General features: G+C 40.8%; 1 protein-coding gene across 3 annotated transcripts; it reads right to left on the bottom strand.

Moving 5' to 3' along the window:
- Positions 1 to 7,805: 7,805 nt before the first annotated feature.
- tank (TRAF family member-associated NFKB activator) lies at positions 7,806 to 12,549 on the bottom strand. Of its 3 annotated transcripts, none has more exons than XM_062401983.1 (8): positions 12,352 to 12,549; positions 11,338 to 11,479; positions 10,982 to 11,093; positions 10,766 to 10,836; positions 9,935 to 9,993; positions 9,712 to 9,830; positions 8,869 to 9,266; positions 7,806 to 8,252 (listed from the first exon to the last, which is right to left on the bottom strand). In XM_062401983.1, the coding sequence occupies exons 2-8, from the start codon at positions 11,434 to 11,436 to the stop codon at positions 8,082 to 8,084; spliced, it is 1,029 nt and encodes a 342-aa protein (XP_062257967.1). In that variant the 5' UTR covers positions 11,437 to 11,479; positions 12,352 to 12,549; the 3' UTR covers positions 7,806 to 8,081. The 3 variants fall into 3 exon arrangements, with proteins under 3 accessions (XP_062257967.1, XP_062257968.1, XP_062257969.1); XM_062401984.1 differs by lacking the exon at positions 12,352 to 12,549 and adding an exon at positions 12,036 to 12,318; XM_062401985.1 differs by lacking the exon at positions 12,352 to 12,549 and having other exon boundaries at positions 10,982 to 11,089; positions 11,338 to 11,477.
- Between the last annotated feature and the right edge of the window lie 12,394 nt (positions 12,550 to 24,943).

The following is a 24,943-nucleotide window of genomic DNA, read 5'->3' as shown; positions in this document are numbered from 1 at the left end:
AGGTGACATGACAGTGTCTTCAGAGCCAGATGGATCAATACACCGCTTGGCTCGTCGTGATCGGAGCAGTGGTTCTGCAGCCATGTTTTTTTTTTTTAAACTGCCGTTTTGAAAATAGGCTATCACGGTCTCGCACAATGTCTGGTATGTTGTCAATAAGCAGATTTCCTTTTCTTATGTTCCGACTGAAATATTGATTCCTTCGATTTAACAAAACAACTCTGGATTCCAAAGGAGACCTGGAGCCTTTTACCTGTTTTTAAATTGTAGTTTGTTTGGTGTTGTTTTTTTTTTTTTGTTACGTGCCAAATCTTCAGATCTTGAAATGTTTTGCAAGGTGTAACAGGAGGTGCAGCATCTGGAATGGGGGGCAAAGCGCGGCGCTAAAGAGCTCTATGCACGGATGCATGTTCAAATTCAAGCAGCGATAATTAACTATGAGACTAAAATGATCAATAATCTGTCAGCCCAATGTCGCAGTCAAAAGGTACTCGAAAAAGCACATTTTTTCCAAACCGTCCCCCAGTGAGACGGCCAAGAAGTCCCGTAGATCGGTTCGAAAAACTCGGCAAGTTGCCTTGGTGACCATCCAGGCTGCACCGACTGGCACTATCTCTATTTCCTTTTTTTTCCCCTTCTTCTGCCCCCCCCTCCCCCCCATCCACATATATACACTTTAAATAAAAAATCAAATCTATCTTTCAAATATTCAACGGTCCCTTTTTCCCTGGGAGAGGTAAAGGAGCATTGTTGAATAATGCAACCAGACGGGGATCTCCCAGGGCCGGTCTCTACAGGCATCACTGGGCAGGTCGGATCCCACTTGAGTAGCATCTATCACGGTGACATCATCCTTCACACAGGGAGATATGATCAGACAGTAGTACACTACTCTACTACTTGAGCCAACTCTAAAGCAGGCAGTGGTGTTACTCATTTAAACCGATCCATCGGCCATCTGTTGACGCTTAAATCATGGTCCGACTGCCATTTCTAAATCAAACACCATCAGTGTGCCTTTATTGCTTCCTGCTGAACGAGAGCATGTTCTTTAAGGGGTGAAAAAAATTGTAGCTTGCGAGACATATCGCATATTCTCTTTTACCTTGTGTGATTCTGGTGGGTGTGTAAATCTAAAAAAAAAATAACCACAGGGACATGAAGCTCAGGAAGAAAACAACATCTACATGCTGCAGCGGCGGGTCTCTACCCTCCAGATTAGGGCATTGGGAGCACTTTGCAGGTTGTTGTCACAGGTATGACGAGGGAGAATAGCGCTCACTATCCCCAGGTTGCACAAGGTGTGAACAAAATGTGCAGCCAATTTGTTTTGTGCTGAATTAGAAGAAGGGAGAGAAAAACAATGCAGCAATATGCTTTGCTTTATGTATATGTGTCTCTGAATTTGTGTGTGAGTTTAGTTTTTTTCCCCTCATTAGCTTGGAGGTACTTTCTGAGTGCGTATGTTCCGGTTCAAATGGTTATTTAAACTGGACGGCGAGTGACATCAAATCAACAACCAAACAGCATCAGAGAAGAAACAGGTCCAATCCAACGGGCTTAATCAAACCACAAGGACAAAGAGAGAGTGTGAGCATTGGCACAGGAATGACTGATCTTGGGGGAATTGGCAAGACCGACTGCAAGCAAGTGTATTACATATGGCGTGCCATTTTCACAGCTTCCACAAAGAGAACACAAAAAGTGTTATATCTCACTATCTAAGACGAATAAACAACAACCCAGATATGCTGAATTGAGTCTTTAATCCTGCAACAAAGGCTCGAGGTAGAAGGAGCTCGAGGAAGACGGGGCTTGCAGAAGACTCTTCGGATTTCTATCCGCGAGAGGAGACGGCGGGGTTGTCTGAGCTGAGCAGAACACACTAATAAATGAAGCTGTCCTCCCACTAATTCTATGAGGTGTCAGTCAGGAGGACTTTCAGCTCCAACCAAGCCAGATGGTTTCTTAACACTGCATTAATGAATTGATTTGAATGTGGCGTCTCAGGGAAAAGAAAAAAGGTTTGTGTTCTCCTGCAGAGGTGGCCAGCGTGAGGGTAGGGAGAGACGCAGTCCGCTGACCCCGACGGACGACGAGTTACACGGTGAATCTCTTCACTTCACGCTGATACCAATGTGACTAATATCTTCACAGTGTTTGTATCTGCTATGTTGACAAAGTGTTAAGACGAGGCCTTTGTCGTCACCATCGGACACAGCTCGCGCCTCAAGTGTTATCATCTGTGTCCTACCCCACTGCACTTTATTACTATCATTAGACGGATCGCTGCACTTTCCCTGTGGTGTGAATTGCTATCAATTATGTAGCCGTCTTTCAATTATTGTGTATTGTTTTAGTACCTGCTAATGAAATGTGAAACTACCGTGTTATGGTGTGATTGTGCCGGGCAATAATCGGCTACTGTACACTTAGGCACATTTTTCAATTAGGTCTGGGTGGCGATTCCTTTTTCAGTCATTAAGCACATTTGGTGCAAGGCTGTCCACCTTACACTTAGCCAAAGGTGTTTCTGCAGTTTCTTTTCGCCAGCAGCATCGCCGGCCCCCGGTGCAAAAAAAACCCCACTGCTGTATGCAAGAGGACTCTGAAGACAATACAAGACGACCCACTGTGATTTTCACTGGGGATTTTGAAATTCACACCTGTGCTAGGTGTTGTTTGGGAGTCTGATAAGCATGTGTGAAACCGGAGGGGTGACTAGAACGGGGGCCTTATTTGAAGGGACAGATCTTTTCCGATGTATCTATCAAGGATTGAAGGATTGTTTTGGATTTTCATCTATGACAATAAGAAGGGACAAGGCCAATCGAGCAGCGTGTATCTTAGTTACCAGTCATGTGTCTAACTGAAGCCGCACATGGCCATATGGCTGTGTGCAAAAAATAGACCCTCCAACAACGCTACATGAGGATTCAAGCATGTAGCACATGGGGAAATGAAGTATTCCCAACATCGCTGCCAGATGATAGTCAGCCACTGCACAGCTCGAACAATTCATATGAACATGCATGAGGAAAAGAATATTATAATTTTCAGCGTATGATTAAATCCCAGACCTTATCATTACAGGAGCAGAGGCTGGAAAACAAAGTGCATGGGAGTTGATGCTCCTCCTCTCTCCACATTGGTGATGTTCAGAGGCAGCCTGTTATCGGAGGTGTTAATTGGCAAATTCAGTACAAGTCAAGAGTATGTTCCCTGTCGTCCTCGCCCGGCGAGGCTAGGTCATTAAACCGAGAATGGATTCTTTCATGCTGCCTTAACCCTTGAATTGCGATTCGCCGCTCCACAAACATCCCCCATGCTCAATCCCACCCCCATGTGTCAAGAGAAGAAAAAAAACAACACTGGTTTAACCGTGACAACACAAGGACAGGAGGAAGGCACATGTTTGAGAGCAAGACTTTTTCAATCCTTAAATTCGTTTTAATTCAAAGCCAAACGACTTCAAAAAGTGAACTAGTTTACAAGTGTCCGACTGTCCCCATGTGAGGGTAGTCTTACATGGTGGCTGAACATTGTGAATTCTGGAACAATGGCATCAACGAGCGCGGCTGATCAGTGTCTATGTGTTCTGTGTATTGAACCAAGTCTCTCATCCGCCTGAAATGTGAGCCTCCTCTGGGGTTCCGGGTGCGATCTCACCACTGCCTCTGTCATCACTTGCTGTGACTGCCAAATCTCTGCTCCAGAAACCAGGGGCTCTCAGACCAGCACTGAAACACACACACACACACACACACACGACGGCCCGGGGCTGCTCGGAGACTCTGCGCACACAGGCAGCGACGGCTTCAACACATTTAATCGAACACACAAAGTCAGCGCCACCACTTCTGCACAGAGAGCACGCCGGAGCCCAACGCATGGCAAGACAACTGTGAGGTGATACTCTCAGCTCGCGACGCCATGAGAGTTGGCAGTCTCTCATGCCAACGGTGACCAGTGCACAGACAGTTGAATATGCTTCTCTCCTAAGTTGTTAATCATCGAGATGACATTGCTGTGAAGAGGGCATTCCAGCCAGGTGACCTTAATCAGTTTTGTTTTTCCATTTGACTAAACCCTTTGACAACTCTTTTATTCCCCCTGCTTGGTTTCTTGGCATCTGATAATCTGATGAACATTGTTTGAATAAATCTAAATATAATATTTTGAGGAGTAATTGTGAGAAATAATTACTTATACCAACAAGGAAAAGGGTATGTTTATGTGGTGTGAAGGTTTGTTTCATGGAATTTACTAATTCGAATTATTAGCCTATTATATTGTGATGCTTGAAATCAGTAAATATCATGAATTAAGCTCGCAGAGATGTGATGGGAGGTTTCAGAAAATATTCAAACCCCTTCTCTTTTCACGTTTGCTGATGTCTGATGGTAAAATCAATACAATTATTTCCCCCCCATCAATCCACAGTGAACAGACGATACTGACAAAGCAAGAACAACATTTCAGAAACTTTTCCAAATGTATTAAATGGAAAAACTGAAATATCACAAATATTAGGACCTTTTATTGAAGCACCTTTCCTGGATAGGATACGACAGACTTTGTTCACATGTGTTTGAATATATTTCTGCCATTGTTCTCTCGCAGAGATGTCTGATATGATTCAAACCAGGGTTCGGCGTGGGCCACCCAAGGGAATCATAGGGTTGTTCCCTGAGCCTCTCCTGTTCTTGGACTGTGTATTAAGGGTCAGTACTGTGCATCAGTCCAGAGGATCTTGTTTCCCACAGTCTGATGGTCCTTTATGTGCTTTTATGTGACTATCAGCCAGGAGAAGACTCTGTCTGGCCAATAAACCCCATTTCGATGGAGTGCTACAGGGTTGTGCTTCTGGAAGTTTCTCCCATCTCCAACCAGGATCTCTGGAGCTCTGACCATCACTCCAATGGTCACCATTACCCGGGCGGCTGATTTTGGTGGGGCTTCCAGCTATCAGATGATTCCTGGCTGCTTTAAACATCTTCCATTCAAGAATCATAGAGGCCATTGTCCCAAGATACAGTCCTGTCTCTGAGCTTTGCCGGCAATTCTTTAGACCTGCTGGATCGATTTAGATCTGATGTGCATTATCAGCTGCCAGACCTGATATAGAGAGGTGTTGGTCTTTCATGTCCAATCAATTGAGTATACAGCCGGTGAACTCCAACCAAGGACATCTAAGACGATCAGGATAAATGAGACGTGCCTGAGCTTAATTAGTCATTGTCATACGATTTGTCATAGCAAAGCGTCTGATTATTTATGTCAATGGATTTTTTTATGTTTTCCCTTTTAATCGATTTTTGGTTTGGGGGCAACACAGTTGGGCATGGTTGTATTTGTTATGTAATAAAGTTGTGGGCATTTTCAGTAACTTTTTCAAGTCTTCTATTGTTATTGAAACTTTTTCATGAAATTACCACATATTTTGCAGTACATCATATAATCAGCTAATTTCACAAACACGAGCTGAAAGCACAGGCCACAGAGATCAGTCTGTGCATGCGATCACCTCCAAGCTGAAAGAAGCAGTGGTGGAGTGCCAACAGCTATACCGTGCCCCCCCCCCCCCCTTCTCTCCCTCTCGTCTCTACTTGGAAATGACTGTGCTCCCCTGAAGCCAGTGACTTCCCATCTCCCCGAACTCTCTGCAGCACCGACTGGTGGTGCAGAAACACTGCTTATTAGCATGCAGTAATGATGGTGAGCTGGGCTCCATTGTTCTAACACCTCCCCTCTCCTCCGCACCAATCTGTCACCATTCAGTGGGCTAGAGCTGCCTCAAATGCTTCTCTCCACAAATGAGATGGATAATTAGTTGCCCCTCACGAATGCTGCACTCTTCTCACCCCTGATTGCTTTCACCTTCTTGCTCCTGGCAATTTTGACACCTTGTAATCAGCCTGCTACTTCACCATCTCAATCCATATCCCTCATCTCTCTTTTTGGACTCCTTTTACTTTTTTTTTTTTACAGCTCTTAAATCTAACATCAAATGTCCCAAAGAGAGAGATGGCTCACATATCTGTTCTTTTACTGGAAAAGACTGCAAACCCAATTGCTCGGCTGTAAAGAGGAGTTTTCTCAAAGCAGCACGGGCAAGAAAATACAGAGTGCGTTAAAAAAAAAAAAAAATGTAAAAAAAAACCCCTAGCTGTCACTATGAGTTTCCTCTTCCAAATAATGACAACATAATTATGAGCAAGCAGCTGTTCATGATCCCAGAGAGAAAAGCTTGCAGGTCGCACAATGTTCAACTCTTCACAGATTAACCACAAAGCATCATTAGGGATATGCACTTGCCAAAAGAATCAAGACTAAATTCTCCCCTTAGTATCCATGATGTGATGTGAAATATAAAGGTACGTGGTTTGCATCACTCGGATGATGTGTAGCCCAATACATTAGATAAATATGTAATATTCACCTCTGTAAATACACCAAATGGCATGTTCAATCGGTCTTTCACTCCATGTAGATTATACAGTGAGTTTGACAAGTTCTCTTATATTTATATTAGTCCAGAATATTTAATAAAATCCATCCCATTTTTTTAAACCCTCCTGAGTTATTTATGAAACAGTGAAATGCTCAACGCGGAAATAAGTTAAGGCTGAAATAACAACATCCATCAGTCTAATAAGCCGTGATTGACTTTCTTAGATCATGACGCCTAATACATGTAAAGGGGGAAAAAAGGTTGCTTGCCGACTTCACACCAGCTCATCTAGCCCAGCACAAGTGTTACCAGCCCATAGCTGAGGGGCTGCGAGGTCCTCGCCGCACAACCAAGTGTTCCAACACTCACAGCGTCCCCATTTCTTTAAACATCTTCACGCTGAATGGTGAAAATCACAGCAATTGTTGGCGGAGGTGTGAATAAATACTGCACAAATAAAAGGCTGAAGCTGCCGTATGGAAAAGACTCAGGTTTAGTCAAATGATTACTGTACACATACTGTAAGAGATGTATTTTCACACAGGGACCAGACAGTGACTGACACATCATCTGTTCTATTTCCAAATTATGATTAAGTGTTTTTCACTGGTCAAAGCTTCATGGAACTGCTTTCATTGTTTGTGTATTTCTCATATAGTTGCATGCTTAATAAAATATACCCTACAATGTTATAAAATGTATTCATAGGGAATACCTAGACTGTCTGAAATTTAAAATGTAGAACATAATTTGAGTAAAGATGTAAAACTGCTTGAATATAATACACTTGAATATATCAGGAAAAATTACCTATTAGTATTACCTATACAAACAGAAAGGTAATTGGACAACTAATTGAATGATGAGCCTGTGCCTAATGCTATGCAATGCCATCTGTGTTGATCATTTTATTGAGCATGTGGCATGCTAACTTTTAAACTTATTTCAAAGTTATAAATATTTTTTCAACTCTGCACCAATTATGACATACAGATGCTTCAAATTATCCTGGTGTGACTCAGAGAAACAATAGGGATTCATGTGAAAATAGCACTAATCACCGTTTTAATGCCTGATTGAGGGATGTGATGCACATTGTTGGTACGTCTAATTCATAACATATGGATGTTCTGTGAGATATGATGCCAATACAGAGAGCGGGCAGAACTCTCATGTTTTAGAATAAAAGTAAATGGTTGTATTTTAATGCAATTTCTTTTAGAAATTAAAAAATGTATACTAATTTGTACAAGAAAGTAAATAGATACACATATTGTCCACCGGATGTCTTGTGCACAGATACAATGTCCCGTGACGTTTTCTGTTTACATGTTGGAAACGATTCAAATGATGCAAGCGTAAATGTCGGTTTTATTTGCTTATATATACCACGTTATGCATCATCATCACTTGCTTTGGTAAAATCTCAACAAGTTATTAGAAAAATATATTGGGTAAAGAAGTGTACCATTTAATTCTTCAAAATTAAATAAATGGATCCAAGTCCTATTGCAGTGTTTTTTCAAATCCAGCACAGCGCGTGTGCTTCCTGGCGGTCAGGCAGACCGCAGGTACAGTAAAGTCTTTGGAGGAGTTAAGGCCGGGGCCCATCAGCTTGCTTACACTGTCAATCGTCGTCTTCACTCTTAGGAGAGAAATGCGAGTAGAGGTGGCTGTTCATTTGGTCCTGAGGAACCACCGCGTGGCAGAACGCGCAGTTATCAGGACTGCTGCTCTGAGGCGTCGCCGGCTCTGTCCCCACGTCAACTGCATCACACAGCTCAGGGCTCCAGAGAGGCTGCAGAGCAGGACGAACCAAACAAAAACAATACATTATTCATGCTCTAAACAATCCTTATATTATATTCATGCTGGACCACTTGGCCCTCAAGCTGAAGTATCTGTTGCTTTAATGTCCCCTGTCAATCCAAAAGGCTGCACAAACACTCAGGAGCACTAAAGGCAAAATGCGAATTTATCTCTTACTATTTGTGTTTGTTCAAGGTTTCAGAACCACCATGTCCGATCTAAACGTCCATGTTGATAAATCCAGGGGAATTATCATATCACGATAAACTGGAACAACTTCTAAAGCTTGCTGCATGTCATTCACAATTTTTTATTGGGCATATATTCACATCAGCAGATGAAATTCGGACACTGTGTTGCATTTTTATCTGGCTCACACTTTCCAGCAAAGATGCCAAATATAACCAGAGCATCAGTGCTTGAGTAAAAAAAAAGAGAAGAAAGAATCGGCACAGATTACACAGTAATACATTTCTAGTTAAATACCCCGAGAGGATTTTTTTGGGGGGGGAACTTCACACCGTTTCACTACTCCATTAGCAAAGATCAATCATAAACTGATAATCTGCTACTAGTTTTCTCAGACCTTCTCCTGTGATTCTCACCTGCTGGGGTCCCCGCACACTCTCCTGGGAGAGCGAAGATGATGTGGAGTGGGAGGGGGTCGGAGGGTAGACAAAAGGCATGGGCAGTTCCACGGGCTCCTCCTCTGTCAGTGCGGACGGGTCACCACTGAGCGGTGGCTTCAGAGGCATCATGAGACCAAAGTGTCTGTCTGGGGCACTGTTCAGGAAGTCATATTCACTGTCTGCAGAGGGCGGGAATTTGACACTAAGTTTGGTGAGAGAGTCTACTAAGTCCCGGTCCTCAGGGCTGGCGCCGCGGGACGCCAGCGACTTGGGCTGGGGGGGGATATCCACTGCTGACCTGAGCACTGAGGGTAAGGGTCCCCCTGCCTCTGCTGTACCGTCCGTGCACTGGATGGGCATGGAGAACTGATGATCTGTCAGACGGCAGGAAATTATTTGACATTATTCTGTCTTCTCTGGCTTTAAGGACATTTCTGCTCGTCAGAGAAGCTTCAGAGACATAAAATACATCTCACACTAGTACACTAATACACCTTTGACTTTAAATGTATTCAAATTTGAGTGTTATATTACCGTTTATAAATCCTGTATATATAGCCAGCTTCATGCATTAATTCAATTGATGCCTTCAAGTACAGTCCTAAGTAAGGTGCTCTTATTTAATTATTGTAAACATAGGTTGATTTGATATAAGTTATTGTTTTCAATTCAACACAATTTATCTCAATAAATGGAATAAATAAAAATACTGAAGTTTGCAAAAAATATGCTTGATTGAACTCGTTCTGGAGGAAGGAGTACGCTTGTTTTGTTAAGATAAATTGTATTTTTTTTCAATTTGATGAATATTGACATTACCATTTGATGCTTCGTTTCCTCCATGGAATCTTTTCAGGTGATCTTTTTGTCTTTGTGTTAGAGACCGAATCTGCCGAAATTTTCCTTGAATTGCTTCAAATAGGTCCAGCATGTCCTTGCTGACAAATAAATAAATAAAGAGTTAGGGGGGGAAAAAAATCCAGTCTTGACCTGAACTTTCTATGATTAAAGAAATAAATAAAAAGAAGAAGATGACACATACTTGTCAACCCTGCTGTTGACTGGTAATTTTGAAGAAACAGCAACAGGGCCCACATTCTCCTGAAAAAAGCCATATTGCATTCATAGAAATTATTATCACAAAATATCCAAGGAAATGTTTTTAACACTACTGCATGTTCATTAAAATTGAAGATTTGTTTACTCGTGGCTGGTTAAATAATGAACAGCAAAGCTCAAGCTGCTCAACTGTGCAGGGATATTATCCTCTAGCACCATCTGGTGAAGTAAAAGTGAATAAACCTTGTGTGGCGTAAAAAAAAAAGAAAAAGAGGATGGATTCTGTTACAGCAGCAGTTCAAACTCAGGTCCTCTCGATCGTTTGAATAATGTACAAAACATTTAAAAGGAAGCATGAAAAATTCAAGGGCATTCCCTTCTGATCGGCCGAAACGACTGGACAAGGACAGAAGTTCCCTCAACTATCATGAGGTTATATGCTAACTGCTTTGGAGCTGTGTTAACAAGGGTGAGCAACACTAACTTAACTTAAAAGATGAAGCTCAGACGTTACAGGGCTATAAATTGATCAGATAGTATCAATCACATGGGGCCAACACTTTGTTTCAAGCCTCATAATTAGTGCCATGTTCACTACCTAACCTAATGAGTTCCTCTGTTGTCAACACAAGTGCAGCAACATCAAGCAGAGGTACGTACAGAGTGTGTGTTTTGTGTGCGAGAGGAAGCTGTTTGTATGCTTGTGCATATGTTCCACTGTGAGAATGAAGAAAAACCTGTTTTGGAGTCATTATATAGACATTTACACACAGTATTGACCCAGAAGAAGCTCAGTGTCAGACAACAAACATACCGGGTACTGTTTTATCCTGTAGGCACTGGCCCCATCGAGGAGATGGTTGCAGGGCTCACATTTCATCTCATCTTAAGAAACCAAAACAGTGAGAATGAACATTTTGCACAGGTGAAAATACAAAATTTAACAAATGAAGTGTTATTTATGCCAATTCATCAAAATTGGATCTCACTGAAATATGAGTGAGGAGATGGTCTGATACGACGCACTAACCTGCTGATGGTGGCCTCATCGATGTCAACTTCACTTGAAGTTTAACAATCAACTGCTGCTGGTCCTCTATCTGCTTCTGAAGTGTTTGAGTGTATCCCTCGTAATATTCTGTCTGGGAAAATGTAGTTTTTGTTATTTATTTGTTAGCACCAATATGTGGAATCATGTTGAAGCCTTTACATCAGAAAGTGACACATTTCATCTACAAATATGTTATAATTAACAGTGAGTGACATATATTAAGAGTTTCTCAGGAACAGTGCGAGCTGCTTGGTAGAGAATCATTTGAGCTGCACTGGTAATGTTTGGCCGATTTTACACACAATTATATTAAGGAGACTTTCTCCTTAAGTTACCATTTTCTGCAGCTCTTTTTTTGCATTGTCCTTCTCGATGGAGACCTGGCGATAAGCTTCGAAAGCTTTGTTGAGCTGGTCTCCAATGTTCCTTTCCATGCCGTGTGCTCCACAATCATCACGAACACAGTAGACATGAGCCCTGAGAGTGAAACCACAAGATATTTTCTTTTAAATTACAAACCATCTGTTGCCAAAAAGACAAAAGAAGTTTAAAGAGCAGTTTTGGGGGAAACTGATTGAATCTTTTTGCACATTCTATTGCGTCTTTGCACCACATCATTCCACTTTTAACACACTCTTAAAACAGATGAAAGTCAGTGGAGTAGGGCCAAAACCTCTTGTTAATTTCTGTGAGCCAACCCTGAGTGAAAACACTTCCTAATATCTGCTGGCTATCAAAAAAAAAAGGAGAAGAAAAGAAATTCCAGTTGAGTCTCAGCCACTTGCATGCAAAAGCCAAATTGCATTCACATTTCAACAACTCAGGCCTTGGAGGATGTAAATGAGCAAAGTTAGTGTGAAGAAGTTGTTCAATGCATTTGCAGAATCAGACCCAAAAACCACTGACCAGGACCGATGATCCATTATCTGTCCCAGTGTCTGTGGTGACGTTCAGAAAAACATATCAATCTACAGCGTTAAAGGTTAAAAAAAAAAAAATGGACGTGTGGTGCAAAACAAACAGGAGATCATACCAGAGCTGCTCGTCATTAATTAACGCTCGATCCTCCTGATCAATGCCATAGCAACACTGAAGGTTGACAGGGCAGCAGCAGCCGGGTCACACAAGTTGAGTCGAAAAGAGAGAATGGCCTGAACTGTGATAACGAAGCTCCACCGGGACACGTTGAAGAGGCACTTCACAAAACTCCAAACCCCATAGTTCCGTATTTTCTACGGTGTTAGTGAATGGTTAGCTTTAGCTCATTCAACCGGTGGCGGATCAAGCGTCCGGGCAGACACTCCTCAGCCCGGCTCGGCCCGGCTCGGACCCGGCGTCTCTCCTCTTACCTTCATCCGAGTTCACAGCCACCGAACAAGTCCAAATGAGTTGTTCTCACTCCACCGCAGCGTCTTCAAAAGTTGTCTGAGCAGCAGCGGAGGATATGGCGTGTGAGTGTGTTTGTCTGCGTGTGTGAGTGTGTCAGTATGTGTTTGTGTGTGTGTGTGTTTTACATAGCCCAGTTGAGTTGGGAACTTCCCTCGGGGAATCCCCCCGCGTTATGGACTTCCGCCTTCAACCGGGCTCGGCCAATCAGCGCGCGGCATGAGGAGCAGAGCTGGGCGGTGAGCTGGTTGAGGGTTCTTCCATCCTGCGCGTCTGCAACCTCTGCAGCAGTGTGTACGTGTGTATGTGTGTGCCTCTGTGCGTGTGTTTGTGTATGTGTGTGAGTGTGTGTGTGTGCGCGTTCGTGTGTATGCGTGTGCGTCTGCCTCTGTGTGTGTGCGCGCGTGTGTGTATGGCATACGTGTGTGTGTGTGCGTGTTCGTGTGTGTGTATGTGTGTGTGTGCACGTGTGCGTGTGCGTCTGTGTGCGTGTGCGTGTGTTAAAACTGTCACCAAACCTGAGCTGCTGCAATATGCTCATTTTCATTCTTTTGTCACTGAATATCACTTTTTTACTTTCAGCAATTTCTGGGGCAAGAAGTGACTTGGTTTCTGTGAAGATAAATTAACACAATCCCTTACTAGTCCCACAACGGGTTAACCTGCAGTGTTACAGCACCTTCTTTAGCTCTTTTCATGAATGAAATCCTACATCTAAATTACTGTACTATACAAAATATGTAGACTGACAGAATGATTGTCTTGAGGGAGAGACTAATGCATTATTGGCTTTATCTCTTTGGCATGAAATCGTTGGAAAAACTATATGTAAAATATCACAGGCCTTAACTTGCACCCTGTTAGTTCAACCATTGCTTTGATGTTCCCAGAGCTTTCCTTAAAACAAATAGAGGCTCTGCTCTACAGTCTTAGCTCCTCAATCTCTGGAATGGCATAACTCTTACATTTACATCATCCGCTGTACCAACTGGAGGAAAACTCTAAGATAAGTGCATAAATTCTTACTTTTCAACAACGTTTTGCTTTTGTTATTTGTGTATTGTAGCAAGTTGACCTCCCTCATGCTGCATCGATTTATATTTTAAAACTATAAACATATTCCCTCACAAAACAGCCCCATCTACATACAGTGAATTTAGCTGTAACAGTTTATCAGCAAACCATAAATAAGTGTTTCCAGATGTAGGTTTGGCGTAGTTTTAGTGCCTCCTGGTGACTGAACCATTAACATGTGACCACAGTTTGTACCACACTGGATCAAGCTCTTATAATGTGGCACAGCCGCAGACTCAGGGTATAATGATGCACTGCTAAAACCTGTTCAGTGCCAAATGAGAAATACATGTTGAATGCTGATGGCTGAATATCAAGTCCTTTGGGTAAATGAGCCATATGGCCTGCAGCTGTTTTATTTAGGTATTGATACTATCTGTTAATCTCAGAAGGGAAAATCAAAATATACATGAAAAGCCTTTATCCTAAAGGAAGAGTGGTTTACTTACCTTAGTGAAAAACACTACCTGTGTTTTTCTCCATGTGTCTCCCACTAACAGTATAGAGAAGTGATGCAATACTCTGCTCTAGTGACTTCATGGTTAATGACTCTACTGCTTATAAACACCAAGTGCTCTCTTCTCGAAAACTCCCACAGTTTAGTGTAAGAATACGCATGACTCTAGTTGATCAAGGTTCATATTTCTGTATGACCTCTGACCAGGATTAAATGCATCAATGTTCCAGAGTGGATTGTGTGTCACAGTGAGAACTGTGTCTTCACCAAAGGGAAACCCAAGAAATGCTGGCAGCACGCAAAACAATGACCAGCAGATGGCAGCTGAGAGCGACGTGTTGCGATGACCTAGATCTTATTTTACAAGTTATTGAAACTATGTGATGTACCAACTACAGAAATTATAAGTGAAACTATGTGATGTATCAACTACAGAAGTTATAAGTGAAACTATGTGATGTACCAACTACAGAAATGATAAGTGAAACTATGTGATGTACCAACTACTGATGGTATAAGTGAAACTATGTGATGTACCAACTACAGAAATTATAAGTGAAACTATGTGATGTACCAACTACAGATGGTATAAGTGAAACTATGTGATGTACCAACTACTGATGGTATAAGTGAAACTATGTGATGTACCAACTACTGATGGTATAAGTGAAACTATGTGATGTACCAACTACAGATGGTATAAGTGAAACTATGTGATGTCCAAATCCCTGAAGTTATAAAATTAAGGCAGTTCTATTGTGAAGTCTCACTTGCTCATTTAGGTAAAGCATAAACCTGACGTCTCTACGTTTACAGTTTCCATTTAATGTTTTATGATTGTACATACTGTAAATAAACATTGAATGGTAAAAAAAAACACATTGTAAAGTGTGAGGTGGGTCACAGATAAAGGCAATCATATAATGATTAGTTTTTACTTTCTCTGTTGAATTAAACTTTTTTTATGACACCACTCTGCACAAAGACTCGTCATTATTATATTTTTGCTCTGTGCTGCATTTCGTATATACAAAGTATAAATTTAAGTAAAATTATTTACCGGCAACTTTCATTTCAGTATTATTATACAGTAATTATATGTTTTATATATGAATGTCCACACGTTAAAGCCCCTTTAATGTCAAAAGATGGAAATGGGAATTTTACTACAAACATATTCACATTTAAAACAAATGTTACAATCTATCAATCAATGTAATACATTTGTCAACAACGTTTTATTAGTGATGTAATTTAATATTTTGAAGAATTTTATCACATTCATCTGTCTACCTGCCTAGAACCTCACTATGTCCAGGACAAGATTATCCCTGAATTTGTGATTGATATATTTATACATTTATAAATGAACTGGTGAAGCTAACAGGTCTGATTTGAGCTTGAAAAAACACATTGTTCAGCAGCTTTTATTTTAACAGCTTAAATTCATTCGAATAACAACGGTCATCAACCATCTTTAGTGTTTAAATTGCACACAGGAGGGTGTTTGTGTCCATTGTGATGAGTCAGTCTAATTTACCCCTTAATTATTGATCTAATCCTGAACTGTGTAACAATGACACAGCATTGACACATTAAGGCTCCGGTGGCCTGGTTCATCCAGGGATTGTTTCCTTGCATCCTGTCACAGAGATTGTCATCTCTTACCCTCGCTGACCTTTCAACCTTCACCTCTGCTCCTGCTGAGGGTGATTTTTTTCCCACAAATAACCCAAACTCAAACACACACGCGGGCGCACACACACACCCTCTGTCGGTCCATGGAACACATATCTCGCGACACATTCATCCAATCGACTCAGCATGTGTAATGTAAATTTCTCGATAAAGTGTACCGCTGAGTGTGGGGCGGTACACTTTATACTCTGATGAACTCAACTTCAAACTTTGAAGAGATGGAACTCTAGTCTTCTGGTTCTGGTAGGACAGTTTTTTTTAACTGATAACCAATGTTTTGATAATTGAGTAACTGGTGAGTCATTTCACTGACCTCAGAACCCTTTACCTCAGGAATTTTATTTTATTTTCACTTTCTGTTCAGAAAACAATCCCCCCCTTTGTCCTGCTGTTCTGGAAATCTAAATGTTACCTAACAACATCAGAAAATGAAATTAAAGAAAAACTATATAGAAATATTAATCCAATGTTCTCTTTATCGACTCAACCTGAAGCGACAGTGTGAGCGTGAACCGCACATAAGATGAGAGAAGTGCAAACGCGATAAGACAGATTTATGAATACTCCGATGCCCTTTCATGTTGCACTATGCTCTGTTTGATCTCTCGCCCCTTCTTCCACTCTCTGTTTTTCTCTTCCAAAGTACCAAGCTACTGAATCTACCCATGTGTGACGCATAAATAAACTAGCACGTCAACATTTTCTCACATCTCAAAATGATGCATTTCCGTCAACAATAGGTGCATTTCCTGCGTTGTGAGAACACAGCATGAACACTTCAGTAACCCACACTTATTATAGGGTACAAAACAAGAGGAAGTTAACACACAGGTTGTTGTGTGTTCATTATAAATGACGATTACAACACCAGTATCAATCTGTGTTACATGCAGCCACGTGCAACGGATAAGAAATTAGTGTTCCAATTCAATTCTTATCTAATATCCTGATCTCACCACTTACTGTACAAGGGGCCAGGAGTGGTCCAGAGGCCTCATCAATTTCGGCAGGACCAATCTCTGGGGAGAAGCCATGTCCTCAGTTTTACCCTTGGAGAAGACATGTGAAAGGGTCAGATGTGGTTTCTTTGCCCCTCTGTCCATTAAAGGACATCTGTGCATGTGATTCATTGATTGATCTATGCCCTCAATCTCCACATTAGTGGGACGAAAATACTTTTGTATGCACAGCACCATGGCCTATCATCTAATGGTGTCTTCTCCCAGCCAGACAATCATTGTCCTTTTAGTGACGTGTCAGTGACAATACGAAACGTGCTGATTTCAGGGAGCCCTTCCCACCACCACCATTCTTGATACACACCGTGCTGGAGCCTGGCTGAGCTGAGCAGTAAATCCTGAGCCAGTGAAGGGTCCAACAGTGTTTCCTCCATGTCTGGCAAAATAAACAATCTGCTGTAGGTCTGCAGAAACAGGAGATCAGACAGAGGGCAGAGCGGAGGACTCCGGCATGCCGGGGGGAGGAGGGACTCAGGGGGAAACACACTGATCAGATTTCAGGAGCCAAGAGAGAGAGAGAGAGAGAGGAGGAGCAGACTGGCTGTCTATAGAAACCCACACGATATAAGTGATAGTACAAAACACACTAATACAGATATTTCTTTTTCTATTTACACCTTTTATTTAATAGAAATGTTTGCATTAAATAAGGCTTTGTGGAAAACCAATCAGTTCCTCGTGCAATTTGTGTAGTGTAATACATGGAAGCAGGGCATGTAAAATGCATGAATTCATGACATCAGAGCATTCCAGAGAGCCACTTGAGTTTCCATCAGAAGCTAAAGCTGCACACATAGTTGTTTGGGTTGAGGCTCTGCCCTCAGGGACTTCCTGCTATTTGAAGAGGATGGGGTGGGGATGAGTGTGTGTGAAAACAGTGAGAAGATTTAGGAGCTCTGAGAAGTTTTCACAATCAGGCATTATACTCTAGATCTTTATGGGTCGATTTAATGATAATCAGCTGTACTGGACGCTTAAAGACTCTTGGCGGCGGATAGCTTTGTCAAATGCCAAATTCCAAGAGGGATAAAAATGCAACACAACTATGGGGTGATTGTTTTGTGCCAAATAAACATTTCTATCTATTTGTGCCCCAACAGTGACCTAAATAAGCTGCTGCCTTTAACCATTTCTGACCATGAAGAAATAGAAGAAGAAGACTTTCCTGCATGCTTGTACAGAGTTCTCTTGAATGGCAGTGAAAGGATGTTCCCTCTCTGTTCCTGTTACAAAATGACTAAACCACAAAACGTAGTTGTGTATGAGCATTGAGCATTCCAGTATCACCTTTAAAGAGCGGATGAATCGTATAGCATGTTAATTCACATTCTGTTGTCTCAATAAGATACAAAACATGTTTTTTCTGTCACCGGTCTCCGGTTATTGTTTTGTCCTATTAAATTTCACTTTTTAGCCTTTCTATTATTACATTGCCTTATTTAACTTCAAGCAAACCCTCATTTTGTTTTCTACATGGTCATTACCCCAAAACATGGGCCAGCAATAGTTACATTGATCTTCCAACAGTTCAATCACATCCATATTGAGGTTAGGTCAATTGGAGACTGTGGACTGAATTGACTGTGGATGTGAATGATTGTTTGTCTCTGTATGTCGGCCCTGGGATACGCTGCCAGGGTGACGTCAGCTGGGATTGGCTCCAGTCCCCCCGCAACCAGCGATATAGATAATGCATGGATGGTTTTCTGGCGTTCATGTGTTTCCCTCAGATCTTGACGTTCAACAGTTATGAATGTGGTGGGAACACTTAAAAAGCAGACACCACTGAATGCAATTCATTCTGTTCTCATGGGAAAGCTAGGGAACCAACACTTATTACCGATACTTCGATGCCGCATGAAAGTTAAAAAGATCTCATCCCTTTATATTGTACAAGCTGCATGCAAGACCTGGATTGTTGTTGCTGCAGGTGGGATCAATGTCTGATCTGCCCTATAGAGAAGAGAACAAGCTGGTTATACAGCTCTGCAGAGTAAAACAAGACAAAAAGTCGCTGAAGATTGGAACAAAGGTGAGAGGGTATATGAGGTTACAAGTAAAGTCCCTAGCTAACCTCACTTAAAGAGCCCTCCGGCGCTCTCCATTACTCAAGCTCATGAAAATGTTATTAGCAGGAGACTGGAGGCTTCACATACAGACAGCAAGAGGAAACACAGGCAAGGCTTTCACACTATCAGTAAAGCAACAGTAAGAGTAGCAAAAATCATACTTTTTGGTCAAACACGTTTCCTGAGCGGTATTCAGGGAACAGACTTGGAGGAGTTCATTCATTCATGGCAGCTCTTGGGAATATAAAGGGTGGTATATGAGATTATTCAAATGCTAACCAGTTGCATAAATTAAACAATTTGTTTTTATAAAGCGATAAAATCGGTTTTATTTTCTTGAAATAAAAGAGTGGCCTGCTGACATGTAAACAGATTTTTTTTATATTCTCCTATGTGGCCTCCGTAGAGCAGGTTTTTGTTCCACATAGGCTTTCTTGGTTTGCCTCATCTAAAATAATATTGTATTTATTATAATAATGAATTTGAGGCATGAAATTGAGCATTCTGTTTTCACAAGATTGGTTGTGCAGATTTTTCTCTATCATTAAACTAAAGTAACCGGGTATAAAACTGTTCAGAAAGTAATGATAATTTGGTAATATGTTGTTGAATACTGATAGTAAGCTAATTCAACAAAGTAAACTTTAAACCAGGCATCATATCAGACGTATTTAATGCTATAATGAGACTGAGGACAATTGCATTATGCTGAGGCTGATTAGCACAATACAATGTTTACAATAAAGTTTGGAGAGTTGCCAGGCAGCAGAAACAATGAAAAAAGCTCAGTGGCGCTGCTCTTTATATCAGTGTTCAGGCCTGAAAGGACGATACTGTAGCTTTGTACACATATTACGCACATGCCCAGTACATGAGCGGAACAAAGGGCAAGCTCCACAATAAAGCCTTTGCTACTGTTATGTATTTCCTCAAATACATTACAAAGTATTCAGAGAAGTTTCAAATAAACATGTAAGAGAGAAATGTGACTAAAAGCCAACTTATCGTACAAACCCCTGTGAGGACAATTTTAAAAGCAAACACTGACATATTATGTAGCTCTATAATGTGTAATTTGAATATAAAATGTCATATTTACATCCTATTAGAAATTAGATTTTTCATAATTCAAATATGACTTCTAGAGTTATGTCTTCAGACGAAATTATCATTCATGCCAAGTTCAAAGAAGTTCCCTCGAAGTGATCCTGAGATGTTCATGGGAATTGGACATACAGATGGACCACTCGAACAAACATGCTGCCATGATGGTTGCCAATGCATAGGCATAAATACTGACGTCCAGGGTGATTGAAGATATATGTTGGACAGTTTGTTAATTTGTCAGTAGGACTAAGCAACAAATACAGAGCATATTTACACACTCATAGAAATGGGACGGGTTCATGGAAAAAGCTGCATATTTTTGCTGCTGATCTTTTTTATTTTGGTTAATCAGTTTCCCTAACATTGCAAGAAAGTGCCCTTTTATTCAGCTTCACAGAATTATGTATGGATCCTGATTTTAAAATACAGATATTGAATATGGCGTCTCCTGTTGTACTCCTGTTATTTTCTCTTTTAAAAGCTAGACAGACTGACTGGTGGACCCTGGTGGAGGTATACGCTCTATTTGAGTTCCATGCTGGGTAATGAGATATATATTAAAGAGTATTTCACATAAAATGGTTTCAAGAGTTTCAATTTGTTGCTTTTAGATTCATAAATTGCCTTGCCACATGTTTTATACATTAAGAGTACGAAGGCCACTTTAGAATAAACGAGTACGTCCAACGCCGTGCTCCAGCAAGAATAAATGCTGCATAATTGTGTGCTCTCTAATAGGTTCCAAGTGTTCTAATGCAGTATAATCCTCTTACTCACCTCGACAAAATGATATACACAGTTTTAGAGTGCACTGGACTGAAGGACGACGCTGCTGCACTCATCAGTGTGATCATATCCCAAGTTCTCTGTTACTGTAAATCAGACACAAGCCCCTTTTATGCATTCCTGTTGGAGGTGGGAATGTTATTTCGCCTCGCTGCTCTGTATATTGTCGTTCCACCTTGATACTATCCAACACTTTTGGCCTTTGAAGGGGAAAAGAAGCTTCAGAGGTGTAGATTCATACAGTAGCTCTGCCAACCACTTCCATGTGACCTCTCGAACCCCTCCCTCTCTTTCTTCTCCACAGGAAGAGGCCACGGACCAACAGGAAATAGAAGCAGAAGCAGAACAATGTCCACTCTAGCTCTTTTTTCTGGGCTTCACGTGATGACTTGCTCCTTGCGTTGTAGAAGAGAGTGGACAGTGTGGTGGAGAATGACCTAGAGTCTGTGTTACTACGTTGTATAAAACGAAATGTAAAATAAAATGTTACAATACCTTTACAATCCATTCACAGATTGGCATTAAAAAAGATTGTTACATATAGTAACTTGGCCAGCAATACAAAGATTACAGACAGCAATACTATGAAGGGTTCACACGTCATTCCAAACATCCAGCGATAGCGTAACATCATGTGATTGTTAGACATTCAAAAAGACAATTTGCAGTGGTTGATCAATGCCTTGAAGCTATTGAGTGATTCATTCGTTTTGGATAGCTGAGCAGGGCTGTCATGAACACTCCCACACCAGCACCTCAATTAAAGACCAGAGTTGTGAATGTCTCCATTTTTTTTCTTTGACACACACAGCTCAGATCAGCTCTATTTTATTGTGGCTACTTTACAGTCAAGAGTCAGGGGAAATGAATCTGCTGCTGCTGCCAAAGCAGTGTTACACGCCCAGCCCTTCCCATCCAGACAGGAAGGTAAAGAGCTGTCACTAACAAGCTTCCTGGAGCTGCGAAAAAAATCTCTGCAACACTGATTGTGGCGATACCGCTTCTCAGGAATCTACAACACAGGGAGGAAGTGAGGAGGAACGGCTGTCTCTGATTTTAACAGATTGAGCTGTTAGTGATGTGATTGCTGTTGTAAGCTGTGAGGACTGAACTGGGAGCTACACTTTCTCAATCTAGAGTTATTTGCTGGCGGAGACTGTTTTTATTAGTTCAGGGGAAGAGTGAGAACGAGTAGTACAATGTCCTAAAATAACCTCACTCTCTTATTTCTCTTGGAAATACCCAGTGTGTGTGTGTCGGTGTGTGTGTGTGTGTGTGCGTGTGAGTGTGTTTGTGTGTCTGTGAGTGTATGTAAGCCTGTTTTGAAAACTTTACATCTATGCATGTCCATGCCTGTTTGAATGATTACGCATCCATAATAAAGCAGCATCTATGTTGCATGCTTGTTGGATATCGGTTTCTTACATTATTCTTTTTGCCATAACATGTCAATGAAGCATCATTTTTTCCATTGTGTGTGATTTTAGTTTTGTACAATTTGATTTGCTGACTTTTAAAAGACATTCGAATAATTAGCTTCTTGTCTCGCTTCACATTCTTTGTTTTGATGTCCTCTTTGTGAAACACTTCGTTATTACTGTTTTGAAAGGTGCTATATAAATAAACTTATTATCTTAATAATGAAACAACCTGTGTGAAGTGATTTAATGGTACAAGTGCAGTTCCCGTCCTAAACATGGCTGTTTGCTTGGCCTGTGTTAATGAGCTACTTCAGAATTATTTCTTGTCATTAGTGAGTCCTCCTCAAACTGTTCTATACTATACTGTCAATTTTTTGTTGTTTGTGTTCTGGAAGCTGTGTGCAGAGTTTTTTATTCACAGTCTATGGTGCAGAGTATTTAATTTTTTTCCCATGTTGGTTTTATATGTATATTTGAATGATTGACTTAGCTGCTGTTAATTTTTTACAACAAGTGAAAGATTTCATTTAATGGTATAAATAATTGTTAACACGGTGAAAACATTAAATGCGTCATTCATTCAAGGCCTTGCTTGTGGAAATTAGTGAGTTTAATTATAATAAAGATAATTTTCCTGTGTTAATAACAATGATTTATAAAAGAAAGAATAGTTTTTTTTTAAGTGCTATTATAGTGCTACACAAACACATGGAACAGAGAACAAATTTCCTTTCACTGTTTCATAAAAGGTGGTGGTTCAATTGCCTCTCTGTCTGCCCTGCCCTGCCCCCCCTCCCTTTAGTACCCTGAGCAGAGTGCTGAATCAGACCTCTCTCCCTTTCCTCTAACATTGACCCATTGACTCCTTTTGGCCCGGTGAACTTCTCTACATGTTCCACTGGTGACCCTTGCTTTCATTTCGGTTGATATATCACATATCACACCAATCCATACGCATTGTGCCACCGCCTTCAGTGGAGAGGGACACTGATGTCATAGTGGGCTCAGGAGGATATTTGCAGTGATTACTAAGGGTTAGGGACCCTCTTTCTTTTCATTACACAGCTAAAACACAGGCTCTGTCAGTTAAAGGTTCTCTCCAGTCGTGCGTGGTTTGATGTTTAAGTGAAAGTGAGAAGTGAGAAGATAATATTTAATATAGCTTCCTATCATGTCTCGAGTCAATATCGGACAGTTGGGACATAAAACAGCTGCCACACAGGGAGAAAACAGAAGGTTTGACTGTTTGGCCAGACTGTAAAACCACAGCACGACAGTGCTTGTACCTTGCTGGAGGTGGCCATTAATTCACATTTTCTGCCACCACTGTTGGTTTTCCAATCAGCCGGTGACAGCGGTTGGTAGATTAGCTTTGATTTATAGCCCAGCCTGTCCCTCTTACCTGCTCCAATAAAGATCCCCACTCTGACCAAGACCACAACAACAACCCATCACTCACATTAAGAGGGTCCTACTCACAATCCATAATAGAAGCCACCTTTTTTCCAACAAAATTGTCCTTCGCCATGAAACCCAATCCTTAAAAGAGCAGTTAACCTAATTCTCTCAGGTTTCAAGCCATATATAACGCAGCTTGAATGTTTCGATTTTTCAGAATCCACTGCTGGGACTCCTGTCTCCAAATAAAATGGAGGTTAATGGAGTATTGTTTGGTTGCTCTCTACTTCCATTACCACTGCTAAAAGTGCAAAAAAATACATATATTTTTTACTTATTTGTTCATTTATGTATTTATTTGTTGCCTTGGGTAAATGTATTGTATAATATGCAATGCTATTACTATATCTGATTACCCTCATGCAGTGACTAGGCTCTGTTCACAATATCCTGCGTTTAGGTTCTTTAGATGTGAAATTGTAGGCATCCGTATTATTTTAGGGTGTTGGCTAAAGCTGATTTGCTCTCTGGTGGATTGACCTTAAATAGTTCCATTCATTATAAATGCAATATAACAATTATATCATACATTTTGTACAATGAATACATATCATCACAGCATGTTAATGTTGTTATGTGTGACTAAGCTACAGATTATGTTGATGTAACAGGTAATGTAATATTCTGTCTTTTGTTTTACTTAATTTTTTTACATAGATTTTCACTTTGTAATGCAATTTGAGGAATATAGAGGCACAAAACCATAGCTTTGCTCTATTTGGCAAGTTAGATTTTCTATTTTGTATGTATATCTTATTTTTTCATGTAAAATGTTTTTTTAGCTTTTATTTTGCTACAGCTTTACAGAAGACTTTAGGAAATTCACCTTCAGCTGTAAGTCCTGCATGATCGTTTTTGTAGCCTAAACTGTGGACTGTAAAAAAAAACAATAAAGAAAGTATTAAAAAAAAGGAAGTGGCTGTTTTTGCAGATGTGTCCAGGTAAACTGAGCATTGATATCTTACATCCCATTTCAGTTGAACAGGAAAGGGATGACCTGAAACTATAATAATGATACATTTATTTGTATAGCACTTACCTAAATAAGGTTTGCAAAGTGCTTCAGAAAAAACAATGGCAAAAAAGAAAATAGAAGATATTTGGTCCATAAAAATATCAAGGTGGAGACCTTAAAACTTATAGAGGAACCCAACAGTTCCCACAACTACAGCATTTCGTAAATGTGTTTTCATTGAGCCACACCATCTCTTACGTCCATCTGACTTGGAATTGAAAATCACACTGAACTGCATGTTGAATACCCTTTATTTTTTACAACTGTGGCAGCATAACTCAAAATATAAAGTTAAAATGGTCAGAACATCGCAGGAGCACCAGCCGCACGGTGGAATGCGTGGTATGCAACCTTCCATACACAAACAACAACAGAGGTGAAACGCCACTTTATATCGTCTTGTTGGGAGAATATGGACAATTAGAGTAGACAAAAAACACCATGTTGTATA

Source organism: Platichthys flesus, chromosome 13 (assembly GCF_949316205.1).
Source record: "Platichthys flesus chromosome 13, fPlaFle2.1, whole genome shotgun sequence".
NCBI classification, from domain to species: Eukaryota; Metazoa; Chordata; class Actinopteri; order Pleuronectiformes; family Pleuronectidae; genus Platichthys; species Platichthys flesus.
This window is presented reverse-complemented; position numbering and strand designations above follow the sequence as displayed.